This window comes from Falco rusticolus, chromosome 10 (genome assembly GCF_015220075.1).
Source record: "Falco rusticolus isolate bFalRus1 chromosome 10, bFalRus1.pri, whole genome shotgun sequence".
NCBI classification, from domain to species: Eukaryota; Metazoa; Chordata; class Aves; order Falconiformes; family Falconidae; genus Falco; species Falco rusticolus.
Window position 1 is genome coordinate 32,126,213 of NC_051196.1, and position 13,693 is coordinate 32,139,905.

General features: G+C 40.6%; 1 protein-coding gene across 2 annotated transcripts in view; it reads left to right on the top strand.

Moving 5' to 3' along the window:
- Positions 1-13,693, top strand: part of STK4 (serine/threonine kinase 4) — a 46,553-nt gene that overhangs the window by 668 nt on the left and 32,192 nt on the right. For both annotated transcript variants that reach the window (XM_037402254.1, XM_037402255.1), the window contains exons 2-9: positions 1,892-1,972; positions 2,857-2,985; positions 4,902-5,016; positions 5,541-5,705; positions 6,103-6,270; positions 6,845-6,982; positions 7,657-7,785; positions 9,987-10,173. In XM_037402254.1, coding sequence (XP_037258151.1) covers positions 1,892-1,972; positions 2,857-2,985; positions 4,902-5,016; positions 5,541-5,705; positions 6,103-6,270; positions 6,845-6,982; positions 7,657-7,785; positions 9,987-10,173 — 1,112 coding nt within the window. The remainder of the gene's footprint in view (positions 1-1,891; positions 1,973-2,856; positions 2,986-4,901; positions 5,017-5,540; positions 5,706-6,102; positions 6,271-6,844; positions 6,983-7,656; positions 7,786-9,986; positions 10,174-13,693) is intronic.

The following is a 13,693-nucleotide window of genomic DNA, read 5'->3' on the forward strand; positions in this document are numbered from 1 at the left end:
TCCCCGCAGCCGGTCCCGGGGAGCGCTGCGGCGGCGAGCAAAGGAAGCCGCTGGCTCTGCCCTTCAGTGACATGGCTTTTTTTTTTTGTTAAACAAAACAGCGATGTATGTTCCATTAAAATAAGCGAGTCTGGCTTTATTCTGTAATTGCTTACGGCCGTGTTTAACTGGAAGGCGATTCAGGTTGGATCTGAGTGACAGCCTGGGTGAGAGTACGGCCGGTATGCCCGTGTGCGGTACCGAGGGAGAGGTTCTGACAGCAGGAGCGGGCCAGTATGATGCAAGCACAGTAGTTGTCTAGTTACTGTGTTTGGGGGTATGAAATGACTTTTTTTATATAGAGACTTTAGGTGTCAACTTAAGCAAGAAGCATCTGCCTCTCGCATCGCCACTTCTTGGGCTGCTTGGAAATGGCAGCTTGTGCGGTTACCGATACATATATTTTTTCCCCCTTTTCTCTTCTTCCCACACCTTCCTCCCTCCACTTTTTTACGAGGACAAGCAATATTCTTTTGGCCAGTGCTTATCTTTGCAGGGAAGCTAGTGACTACTTTCAGTATTTCACCACTTCCTGAGTCGTCTTTATAACATTTCCTTTGCTTCAGGAAGCCATTGTATGTACTCCATGTGTGAGCTGCTCCTCCTGTATGGCTCTTGTACATAAACGTAATAGCCAGGGATCAATGCGTTTGATCTCACTCTGTTTCTGAAGAAATTTGGGAAATAAATTATTTAGTATAGAAATTAATATGCCTGTGGCTGGAGTCGTGATCTTTAGCAGCAGCAGGAAGAGCTTTCAGCAGTAATTTGCAGTTGCAGGTGACCCCACTTGTTTCACTTTAAACACCGCTCGCTGCAAGACCAGTAAGCTCTGAAAACTCGGAGACCAATACGTTTCTGTGTTTGAAAACCTTGTATGAGCTGGTTTGGGGAGTTGGAGGGGTTTTGTTTGGGTGTTTTTCTGTTGTTTTTTATTGTTTCAGATTTTTATTTCATTTTTGTGAAGAGGAAAGAGCACTTATTTATGGGCTATTGGATACTGTTTTTTTGACAGTAAATACTTTGTTTTCAGAACTTTTTTTTTTTATGTCATCCTTAGCTGTTTCAAGAGGTTTCGAACAGATCTCTGGTGTGGTAGAGGTGGACTGAAAGAAATGTGGTTGATCATCTTGTTGCTTTGTGTACAGAATCTCCCTGAAAGTTGTACTTGGGGTGAGAGGGGCTAGGTGAAGGATCACAGTGCATCACATTTCCCTAGGAAGTGTTTCAGCTGTTGGTAGCAATGCATTTAAGAGGAGTGGACCAAACAGCATTAAGATCCTGAAAGAGTCTGGTATCAGTTTCCTTTTCCCCCCATGCATCCCATATCCTCCTGCCACCCCCTCAACAGAATTTTCCTAGTATATGTCCAGGCCCACAGAGTTGAAATCTGATCTTCTGATATTAAAAATGTACAGGTGAGATCGTTATTGCCTCCTTCTTCTGAACGAACATATTCCACACATACGCTAAGGCATCAGGGAAGATGCTGTTCCCTTTTGCCTGGCCTTAGTGCCTATCCTTCCATTCAAGATACTGAACTTTAGCAGCTGTGTTCAATAGCTGCAAGACTGCAGTGCTGCGTTGGAATTTGACCACCAGTGTATAGCTGCTGAGATGAGTTTCCACTAAGAGAAAATGTAGATTTGTGTGCCTGGTCAAATTCTATTCTCTGTAGTTACCTTTGCTATCAGATACTAATAATGTTCAGTTTCTTGGTCAGGTGAAATATACTTACCTCATGCTAAGCCTTGTGTACGTTTAAATGGTGCTATTTATTCTTCTGTTTCAACAAAGCCCAAACTGCGATAAACTGTTAAATGTAATCGTTTCTCTATTGTTACATACACAGGCAGCTGAAGAAGTTAGATGAAGACAGTTTAACCAAGCAACCTGAGGAAGTATTTGATGTATTAGAGAAGCTTGGAGAAGGGTATGTGTTCTTTTCCACTGTGCCCAATGTATGTTTCTCTAAGAACAGATCTAAGTAATGGCTATATGCTCAGTGGTCTCTGATTTTTCACTTTTGTCATGATCCTGTTACTGCAAAGGTATGTATTGACATAGTGATGGTGTTTGGTTAGTAACAGAATAAAGAATTTATTTCCCAAGAGTATGATATCTCAACTCAAACAGTAGCTCACGGCTCAGCAGTAGGGGTTTTCAACAAACATTGTTGAAAAATGCCAGTCTGGAATTGATAGGGCTGTTTGGGAACTCAAGAGGTTTTGTTAGTTTGTCCATGGTAGTTCATCTTGCAGAAGGTCTGCATGGTGGAAATGAACTACTAATGCATTGTGCCACTTGGTAAGGCAGAGCAGTGTGGGAATGCTCAGCGAGTGACATGTTTGCTTTCTTAAGTAGTTCGTTTGAAAAAGCTGAGTTGTAAATCTGCCTGGCTGCTGTAAGTAAAAAAGCTGGAAATAAAGACAGATAATATCTGACAAGAACAGGCAAAACCCCTCTAACAAGAGCTGTAGTTCTTGCTGATGCTCACCTGGTACTGTGTGCTGGAAGAAGGGAGAATTGTATTTGTTGGATTTGTGTAAAAGGCCATTGCAAAGCTACGGGCAGTGTATTGATGCCCGTAATTTCCAGAGCTCTCCTGTGACAGTCTTGGTGTGCTGTGACTTATTTGTAGTATTATAGCGTTTAGAACTTAGTGGGCTGATTATTTACACTAAAATACAAAACATTGTTAGCAGTAGGATAGTTAATTTTTTACCTGGTGGCTGCACTTGCAAAAAGCAAAACCATAATGTTTGCATTTTTAAAATGTTACTGTATTCAGTGTTTGTTTAATATTTTGTTTCATAGTTCCTATGGCAGTGTGTTCAAAGCCATTCATAAAGAAACGGGTCAAGTTGTTGCAATTAAACAAGTTCCTGTGGAATCTGACCTGCAAGAGATTATAAAGGAAATATCCATAATGCAGCAATGTGACAGGTAAATGTATACTGCAAAACTCATTATTGGTATGCAAAGAAAAGTATTGTCTATGATCTGGCATTTAATCAAATAAAAGCCATGATGTTGCCTTAAATGTTTTTTAAAAGGCTGGACTTGTACGATCAAGTTACCTCATATCAGCTGACTCATGTTAACTGACCATTTGAGTAGTCTTAATCCAAGCAAAGGTAAGACAACAAAAATGTAGCTTGCAACAAGAGAGCATTAAGCTAAGTTGAATAACCTTGCACTTGCTGCCAGCGAAGAGCCAAGCGTGCGAGCAGTGACTGCAGCTCTCCCCACGCGCCGTCACTTGTTGAACAGTGGTAACTTGATTGTGTGCTACAACAGCAGTTCCCATGGCTGAAGGGGCAATGACTTCTAAACAGGTTTTGGTATGGACATAGAAAATTGTTAAAGAGGGGGTTTGTTTGGTTTTAAGGGGCCTGTGGATGAGAGCCACTAACGCATGACTGCTCTTGCATGTGCATAACCTACATGCTGTCATCTGCTTGGGTGGCAGAGTTGTTCTGCCTGTGCAGGTTCTAGTGCGGTGCAAGGCTATCTGCTGATCTGGGCATCCTCAGAATAACTTGCTGGCAGCTCTGTGGGCTGATGGTTGGCTCTCTGGGTTGCCTCTGCATGTTTCTTATGGGAAGAGGTGTTGTAATAACTTGGCTAATAAAGAGCTCATGGGTGTGGAAGACCTCCTGTCAAAGTGTGGTCTAGGCTGAAAGTTTAAAATAGACTAATTTCTTCTGCTGTTATGAATCTAGCGTTAAGAAACACTACTTTGATGGATTTCAGGCATAGAAAACCATTTAAAATAAATTACATTAGCAATATAAAACTATGGTCCCAGTCACTCACTCTACTGCACTTCGCACTCGCTATCTTTAAATGGAGGTGACTGGTAGCAGACAACAAAACGTAACTTGAAAATAATTTCTTTGTGAAAAATCTTATTGTGTAACTTGGAAAGCGTTACTAGGTGTCTCTTAAAAGAAATTAAATATTAACATTGTAAAGCCTAAAATGAGACCTCACAGTTATGAACAGCAGAGGGAGTGAATCACTGGAGCATCGTGGGTTTTGTGCAAGCATTAAGGGACACAGCGTGGTGTGACTGGCTTACTATTTTTATAGTTTTTCATTAGAAAACATTCAGCAGAGGATAGATGAAGTACACTGCTGTTCCTTAGCTCTGTTCCTGTAAAATCAGGGGACAGTCTTTCGGTTCGTTTTCTGCTTTACCTTCTCCAGAGGACAGATGGTTATGCTGACCAATACACTTTACTAGGTCGTTTGTTTTTTGGGGCAGCCAGGTAGCTGACCGTGAGAGACAATCCAAGGTTGTCCTGGGTTCCTAAAATACACTGTGGGTTAAATTGTAGAAACAAGTGGGTGTATGTGGTAGTGGGGGAACATTCCTCTTGATGAACATGATAGCTGTTTTTCAGCAAACTTTGGACCTTATTTAATGTTTCCATGTGGTTGCAAGTGCTCTGCAGGAGCTTTACCACAGACTGCACTGGTTTGTTTCTCATTCCCTTGTCCTGCCTTGTTGCTTGCCACAGCACTGACCTTGTAATCCAGTTCAGGGAGCTAAACCAGACTGAAAGCTAATCTCTCCTTATTTCTGTAGGACAGATTTTCAGACGGTTTAGCTCCCTGAACTGACTTATTGGTGGGTCAGATGAGCACTGCTGTGGGGAAGAGGCTTGGCAGAACTGCAGTAGCCCTGTGCAAGTTCAGACTGTTTTGGAATACTTTTGATCAGGGTTTCAGTCGCACTTCAACTCTGAATTTCTAAAACATACTTAGGGACTCTGCAGTGTATTGTGCTTATTCAGTTACACTGGTTACTGGTATTTGACCCTTGGTTTTCTTCTGCTTTTTTTCACATCTCACAGTCCTCATGTGGTGAAATACTACGGCAGCTATTTTAAGAACACAGACCTGTGGATAGTCATGGAATACTGCGGCGCTGGATCTGTGTCTGACATTATTCGATTACGAAATAAAACTGTACGTTCTTTCTCATTTGAATGTATGAATAGGAAAATACGCGTGTCCAGCAGCGTAAGGATGCTGAGATGTTTGGGTGTAATTCTCACTGTGTTCAATGCCTGATGCAATCACTGGCCGTAACTTGAGATGCAGTCCCTTTGTGCCTCTGGAAATGAAAGTTGATCACATTGATCGAGTTTTGGTTATCTAGATAATGTAATCAGTGGTGCAGACTTCAGTTTGTTGGTTTTCCTGAAAACTCAGACCGATTCTGAGTACCAGTCTACTTTGCCTTACTGTGGTTATTGCAGGATAAGAATTAGTAGTTGAGAGAGGGTTATAGTGTGTGAAATATGGTACCTGCGTATACATATGCTGGTTGTAATCTAATTCTACATAATGCTGTAGGTGGCTGACTAATTTCCCATTAGCATGGCAATCTTTAATGAAGGCAATTAAATGCCAATTAATGAATCTCAGGAAAACACAACTGAAACACGATAGTGTTAAGTTTCAGCAGCTGTAACTCTTCTTTTCTTTAGCTCACTGAGGAGGAAATTGCTACTATAGTGCAATCGACACTGAAAGGACTAGAGTACCTGCATTTTATGAGGAAGATACACAGGGACATCAAAGCTGGAAATATATTGCTAAATACAGAGGGACATGCTAAACTTGCAGATTTTGGAGTGGCAGGACAACTTACAGTAAGTAAAACCAAGATGGTTGTGTACGATTCAGTTTAACCTGTGTGCGAGTATGATGTGCTTGTGGAGACTTTAAAAAAATTGTTCTAAACTGTTTTTTAGAACTTTACATCAACAATGAGATGCTAAGCCATCAACAGATTAGAGCAGAGTTTCCTCTTTGGAAGCTGTTATATCTAAGTATTGGTTTGCAATAGCACTTGCTGTTTTCTTCAAGATATTTGTAAATTCTGTAGGCACATTTCAATTCCTTTTTACAGTCCTCCATATCCCAGTCTTGCTGAGTCTAATAATGTGCATGCATGCAAGCGGAAAATAATTGGGGTGATAATTCATTAGCAGACGTTTGTGGCTAATACAGTTGCCATTGTCTGGATTTTTATCATGTTCTTTTTAGGACACCATGGCAAAGCGGAACACAGTTATAGGAACCCCATTTTGGATGGCTCCAGAAGTGATTCAAGAAATTGGGTATAATTGTGTTGCAGACATCTGGTCTCTGGGAATCACTGCAATAGAAATGGCTGAAGGCAAGCCACCGTATGCAGATATTCATCCGATGAGGGTAAGGACTCTGGCCTTTCAAAATTTATTGCTCTGCGGAAAGGATTTGCTATTATAGCTGGCTGAATAACATAGCAACGTGCCATCTTGTTTTTAATTTAGAGTAGATGATTTGTTTTCTGTCAGTTATTTGTACTGTTGATTAAATGAAAAATAGGTCTTGAGAAGGAGAATCAGCATGGGTATGAAAGTCCTGTTCTGTGAAGTCATAGCTGAAGCTCCCTGTATTGGATGTGAAGAAACATATTTTCAGTTGTATTATCCAAAGTGGTTTGTGGTGGTTTTTGGTTTTTTAATGCGAGCAGAAATGTTTAAGTGTTAAAAATGGCAGATTCACACATTTTGGGGCACATAATAGTTCAGAAGTGCAGGCACCTGTTGAGGAAAGTCTGATTTCTTGCTACTTGATCCCTCTGAGCAAATTTGTTTGTAATATTGGCACAAAATCTTCAGAAGCAGCAGTCTTAAAATATCACTCATTCTTTAGTACCAGTATATGTTTGAGTGTATTTATGTTGTACTGTTGGAAAGCTTTATATTTTGTTTGGAGATCTGGAATACTTTTCTGTTTTCAGGCAATTTTTATGATTCCTACCAATCCCCCTCCAACATTCCGGAAACCAGAGCTCTGGTCAGACAATTTTATGGACTTTGTAAAACAGTGTCTTGTTAAGAGCCCGGAGCAGCGTGCCACTGCAACACAGCTTCTGCAGGTCTGCCTTTTCTTACAAGAACATAAGCTCTAGAGAAGGCTTGCTAGGGTAGGCAGTGCTACGTGTCTTTTGGTGTTGGTTTCATTTCTTGCTGCTCCTGCTCGCTACAGATTTTACTTTTTAATATCTCATTTTAAAATTTTTACACTCAACTTCATCTTTTCTGTTCTTTTCTAAGAACCAGTCTAACTTCAACTTCCTCTCTTTGTCTTCTCTGGGTGTGTGGTTTTTTTTTGTTTGTTTGCTTTGCTTTTGAAGGACTTTGGGGGTTTTGTTGTTTTGGTTTGGTTTTGTTTTTTTTACTTTCAAATTTTCACCAGCACTGCCAGGAAACTGCCTCTTAAAACACTAAAAAGCAGAGGCTAAATGAAAGTGGTTGCTCAGAATGGTCTAGGCATGGTGGTGATCTGTGTAATTGGTTCTCAGCAAGAGGCAAGCGGAGCTGTGAGAGGGGAATGAGCCCAAGGTCTGAGAGCAGTAGTGCCTTTGGGGCACGATCGTGTCTGGAGGGTGGGAGATCTTCCTCCTGTGCCAAACAGGAGTGTTGGATTTTAATTTTAGTAGTGTATCAAGTTAAACCTTAATTTTGATTGGAAGTAGGCCATAGTAACAATGTTTTATTGTTATATCTTAGTTTGGATGCAGTGCTTATTTGTTTTTAAAATACTTCTCAGCATCCATTTGTTAAAAGTGCCAAAGGAGTGTCAATTCTGCGAGACTTGATTAATGAAGCAATGGATATCAAGCTGAAACGTCAAGAGGCACAGCAGCGTGAACTAGATCAAGACGATGAGGAAAATTCAGTGAGTATTTAATAGTAACAGTGTACAAAGTTCAAATTCTTGCTCCTTTCATAAAGCTTAGCTGCTTTGTTTTCGGGTTTGAAATATTTTGTCCAATCGCCTGTGGATTTGACTTGGTTGTCAAGTTTTCTACTTTATGACTGCTTAACCTGATGCTTGGTCCCTGCTCAGTCTTTATATTTGAGTGGGATAGCCAGCATGTATGTCTTACTCTTTAGCTTATATAGTGATTGAATAGGTCTACAAAGTAAGGGTTGATATATCCGCAAAAGACTCTTATTTATTTTCCCAGTTGGATTACATTATTTATGCAGTAATGAGAATTTGTCGTTGTAAATTCAGGTCTTAGATTGCTCTCCTGGTATAAAATAATAATATCATCTGTGATGCTCTATAATATAAGTATGTTTTGTTGTTTTACGATTGTTGTGCTTTAGAACCCCCCTTATAGAAACTTTCTACTACACAAGAGCAACCGACAGAAACTTGAGGTGAGGGCATGGCAAGTATTCAGGGGATTGCTGTGAATTTAAGTTTGAGCTCCTTGTTTCAGTGGTTACAGCATGTGAATATGGAAAGCATGTTGAAAGCTGGTTTTTGAGCCTCTGCCTGCTTCAGCCCGAATAAATGAAATGAAAAGGCATTGAATGCCAGTCCTTTTCAGAGGTTAAACTCGAATGGCATGGTCCACAGTATTTATGCTGAAGACATCGCTCATCTAGTTTTCCAGTTTAGGACCATCTGTTTATTCAGTATGGAAGTAACTTTATTGGTCACGTTGCCATGATGTTGACTTTAAGAGTATTGTCTCTACCCTCTCTTCCTCGTTTCTGACTGATCTGGAGTCGCGTTGCTGAGAGATGATGTCTATGGACTTGAATGGTCTCTGTTGGTGTGTGTGTTTTCCCGAAGCTTCTCTACTCTGTGTCTTACTAGCAGTAAAGTGTTCCCAAGCACTTCTCAAGTGCTGTGGAAATTTCTGCTGTAGTCCTTTGTTAAATGATGTGTAGCTGACGAATTTATTATTACTTCTCACCCACTCATCTCCACATAAAATTACTTTTTCTCCATTAAGATTTTGTGTAGTTTTCTCCTCCTCTTGCTATTGGTTTTGAGGTTGGGAAGATTACATAGATGCCCTTGACAGAACAGATAAAACGTGTGGAACACCAGAACATGGGCGGGTGTGCTACTTTCTTTCAATGACATTGAGGTGGAGTATTACAGCTTGATGTGTGAGACCTGTGTTTTCCGTCTAACACTAATACAGATCAGTAAGTCCATGATCACATGTAAAGAATTGTGAACTTTGTCCTTATAACAAAACATGAGCATCTCATCCAAGGTGACATTTCCAAAAAACTGAAGAAACTTTGACCTTGTTCTTCATGAAATCCTAGCCACATACGTAGTTAGGGATGAGCATCCCACCTAATGCAACTACCTCTGGCTAATGTAGCTATCTGCCAGGAAGCTGTCCTACCAGAATTTCAGGAGCTTGTGTTTCCCTGCAGTGAGTCTCTTGAGCCTTGAGAGCAATAATTCAAGCTTCTATAATATTAGTACCTGTTTACAGATGGAAGGATAAGAAATAATTTTCATCTGGAAAAAATGACTAGACTTTGACAATTAATTCCTTTTTAAAGATTTGCAAATTTGGTTCTTTTTTCTTCAGTGCATCTGAAGTTTATAGCAAGTAAAACTACCTAAATGTTAAAGACAGACTCCTAAAAAAATAGGGTGGTGTTTTTTCTTCAGTGTGCCACATGCACTGCAGACTTAGACCTGTTGCTCTCTAATAACTACTGACCCCTCAGTGCACTGTACCACTAGAGATAGGGGGTTTAGGTCAACTGTTAAAACCGACAGCATGAATAGAAACACAGATGACAGAATGAGTATTATAATCTACTCTTATGGACAGCTCACCAGGTCAGAAATGAGATACAACCTGCATTGAGAAGCTTCTGCTGATTATTTATCTGTTCTCTTATTTATCATGCTGTCAGAAAAGTATGAAGACTTTTCATTACCTGTTTGGAGATGACGGGGGAGAACTATGCATCAAACAAAATGTTGCTTCTATGTGTATTTGTAAAAATCTTTGAATTAGTAAGACTTGCCAGTGTCCTTGAATACAGGCATTCTTCAGGCGACTTCACCACTATCAATAAAAATGTATTTATGGCATCCTTGTACAGGAAGAAGATGAAACGGATTCAGGTACCATGGTGAGGGCGAGTGGAGATGAAACTGGTACCATAAGAGCTGTCAACACGATGAGTGATGGAGCCAACACAATGATAGAACACGATGGCACCTTGGAATCCCAGTTGGGTACAATGGTCATAAACACAGAAGAGGAAGAGGAGGAGGGCACCATGAAAAGTAAGAAAACATCTTTTACTTCTAGAATATTACTTAGGGCCTAATGTAGGCTGTGATATTTTTGGTAGCTTGTCATAGCTTTTGGTTGTAGGGAGCTAGAACTCGGGTCGATGCCCTCTGGCAGTGGAGGGGAGGCCCTTTCTAGGTCCTAGTCTGAGGCTGTTCTTTGTAGTCTTGCATTTGGTATAGCTAATGGGTTATGGACAATTTCTGTAAGCTTCTTGTGCTGATTGAATAAGATCTGATTCTAGCTAGTGTGGGGACTTTTGTTGGTTCTCTCCTGTTTTGTCATCTTCACAGAATGTAGGGGAAGGGAGGCTGTGCATAGGGTTAATAAAAAATGTGTTGCTTTAGAAGGTGATCTGGCCGTAACCTGGCATCTGAAAACAGCAAGACTGTTTCAGAGCTGATGCACCAAATCAAGGGCTACATTTGTGAAATGAGAAAGATCTTGTGTGCTTCAAGCACAGCAAGGCACACAGTGGGAAGAGCTAGCATCTCTTCTTTAGTGTTACTTTAATCACTAAGGACAACTGAACAAACTCTCTTGCTGTTCTGAGACATTCAAGTAGAAATGTATTCTGCCCTAAAATAGAGAAGCTTACTAAAACGACAAGCCTTGTCAAAGAATGCAAGTTTTAAAATGATGTGACTTTGATCCCTGATAGTCTGTGGAAGACCTCACAGCTGGAGCTGAAAAAGGGTTAAAAGTCTTTCTTTGAAAGAAGTGGCAGGGAGACCCTCCCTGGAAAAGTATGACTAGAAGGAAAAGAATATTTATTTTTTTTCAGTTATGGATTCTCATAGAAATCTGTTCCCGCTGCTTGGATAGCCTCAACAATATCGAGGCGGAGGTGGTCCTGGCTGACTGGGCTTGCCAGCATGGATGTCTGTTCAAGGACCGAGGAGAGTGCTGAGTGGGGGCTTGGCAGCAGCAAAGTACAACCATCCATAGGCAAGGCTTGTTCTGTTGGCTCTTGTACTGCTTCTGAAGGTTTCCTTGGCCGTCAGATTTTGAACCTTCAGCTATTGCAGGAGATAAAAAAACTACTCAACACATTTTGCAAAACCCTTTTCTCAGGAATTTCCACGTTGAAATATTCCATGTGGGGGCCCTCTAGAGCTTGTGCAAAGATCCTGCTCTTGAGAGTGACGTTTCAGCAGAACCCGTTTAAGTTTTCTGAACTCTGGCAAACACTGATTCAGCACATTAAAAAAGAGGTGTCAGCCCATGTAGCAGCTTGTGGCAACAAAGAAAGTGGTGTAACAGCATCAGGGTTTGAGGATCAAGCTCTAGGAAGGACATAGATGCTTAGAGTAGCTTAAAGGTGCACAAAGATTGGGAGATGTTAACAGCCTTAAATAAACATAGTGAAGTTGCAGTTTCTTTACAGACAGGCAATGCTGTTAGTTTCTCACCATCAGCGTGTATTGTTCCATTTAACGATTCACAATAACGAGTTTTATTGCCTGCGATGCTCCTGTACTGGCTACCAAAGGTGTGCGCAAGTAAAGCGCCTTATTGGTCTGTCTTCTTGGGTTTAACATGCTTATCTTCTCACCAGCCTTTTAAGATTGCAGCGCTTGTAACTCAAAAGCATCTAATGCTCTCTGCAGAGTAGTGTACGGGGGTTTGAGGAGGTGCCTTTGACCACCTCTGCCTTGCAGGGCCACGGTCGAGCGGAATCAGTTAGGAGGGTATAGCAGGGTCTTTGATACCGCGTGGTATCTAACCTCGAGAGGGAGCTCCACGTCAAGCTCTGAGAGCTCTGGGTCTGTGACTAGAAAGTCGAGTTTTCATTTTACCCCCTCCTTAGACTTCAGACTTCTTAACAGCGCTGTTCTTGGCTGCTGCTGGCTACCAGTGCCTGAAGCTGTGCGTGCGGCACAAGTGCCTGAGCAGCTCTGCCTTCTGGAGGAAGCATTTGGGGGTCCTGGTGCAAGCGATGGGTGGCACTGGTACCACTTCCGTGTCAACGGGTTTCCCACAGTGGTGTCTGATGAAACCCAGCTGCACTCAGTGTTCTCTGCTGCACCTTGTGCTGCATTTTAATAACTTGCACCTTGATTCCAAGGCATCTGACATTAATGAAAATCTTTGTACCAGACTAAAACAATTTTTCCTTAACACCTTATTCTTATTCTTCTCCTTCCCCAGTAGCATAATTCTGAAATTCTGGCTGCTGCACAGAGCAGTTCTGTGATTGTTTCTTGGACGTACTGCAAGGCAGCGTCTTTGAGCAGCTTGCCCTTCATGTGCATTGCCCATAGCTCCATTTTTCAGTTTGCCATTTCCATATTCATGTCCATATCCATGAACATGTCCATGTTCATATTCAATGTTAACATTCAGTTAAATTGATTTAACTGTAAAGCTCATCAGCCAGCTACAGAACTCTCTGGAGGGAGTTCTTTTTGTAATCTTAAATATAAATGTATTATTGCTGTTTGGAAACCACGGAGTTTGAAAAAGCTTCATTGATTCATATGTTTAAAGACATCTATATTTCACTTGGCAGCTTGTGTTATGACTCACAATAAAACCTGGTTTAAGTCAATAAAAAAGTTCTGGTTTTTCTTGGATGGCATTGTAGAATTTAGCTTCCCGAGGTGTCTTGGGCTTTTTAACTGCAATCTTCTGAGCTTGTGTTCTAGCCGTTCCTCCTACTTTAAAAAAAAAACAAACAAAAAAACCAAACCAAAAACCCTGTCTCTTCACCAGTTCTTGGTTTGGTTTTATTTCTTTTTAATGTAAAAAATGTTTATAGGACATTGAAATATGATTCTTTAGATAAGATTGTGTCAGGAATCTCTAGCAAACAAGTTCCAGTAGCCTTGAAAGTGATTTCAATTCATGACTTTTCAGGCTCAGAGGAAAAGTGTTCTTAAATTATAGGGTTTTACATAGTGGGGCAAGTTTTGGTTTGTAGTCAATTGAGCTATAATTCTGTTTGCTTAAATTCTTTCATTTGCTTGGCTTTTTTCTGGGCACTGAATATAAATACTCAAGCAGCATTAAAAATGTCACTGTGACATTCTGTTACACATTTCGAAAGCACTGAAGTGATTGCCTGAAACCACAGATACTAAATTGTGCTGCAACACATTTTACTTATAAATCGATTGCTATCATTACTTACGGATTGCAGTTAAACTATTCCAAGAAAACTTTGGAAGTAGCTGAAGAACTATAGATGAACAATGCTTTGTAATAACAGACATTTCCATTGGGCTTGAGAGCTGGAATAACTTTTGAACCCTTAATATGTCTAAAATCTTTTCTTCAAATTTTCTATGGGAGAAGATATAGTGGTGCTAAACAGTGCAGCATTTTTTACTGGGGGTTTTTGTGGGGTTGGGTGGTTTTTTTTTTGCTTTTTCTATTTTATTTGTTATAGGTCCTTAGTGGAAACTTGGCATGAATTTGTCCTTTGATTTAAAGAGTGGAACATAATCTTATAATAAAGCAGATAAACATATTGCCTTCCTTGGACACTGCAATATGATCAGATCCAAGTGA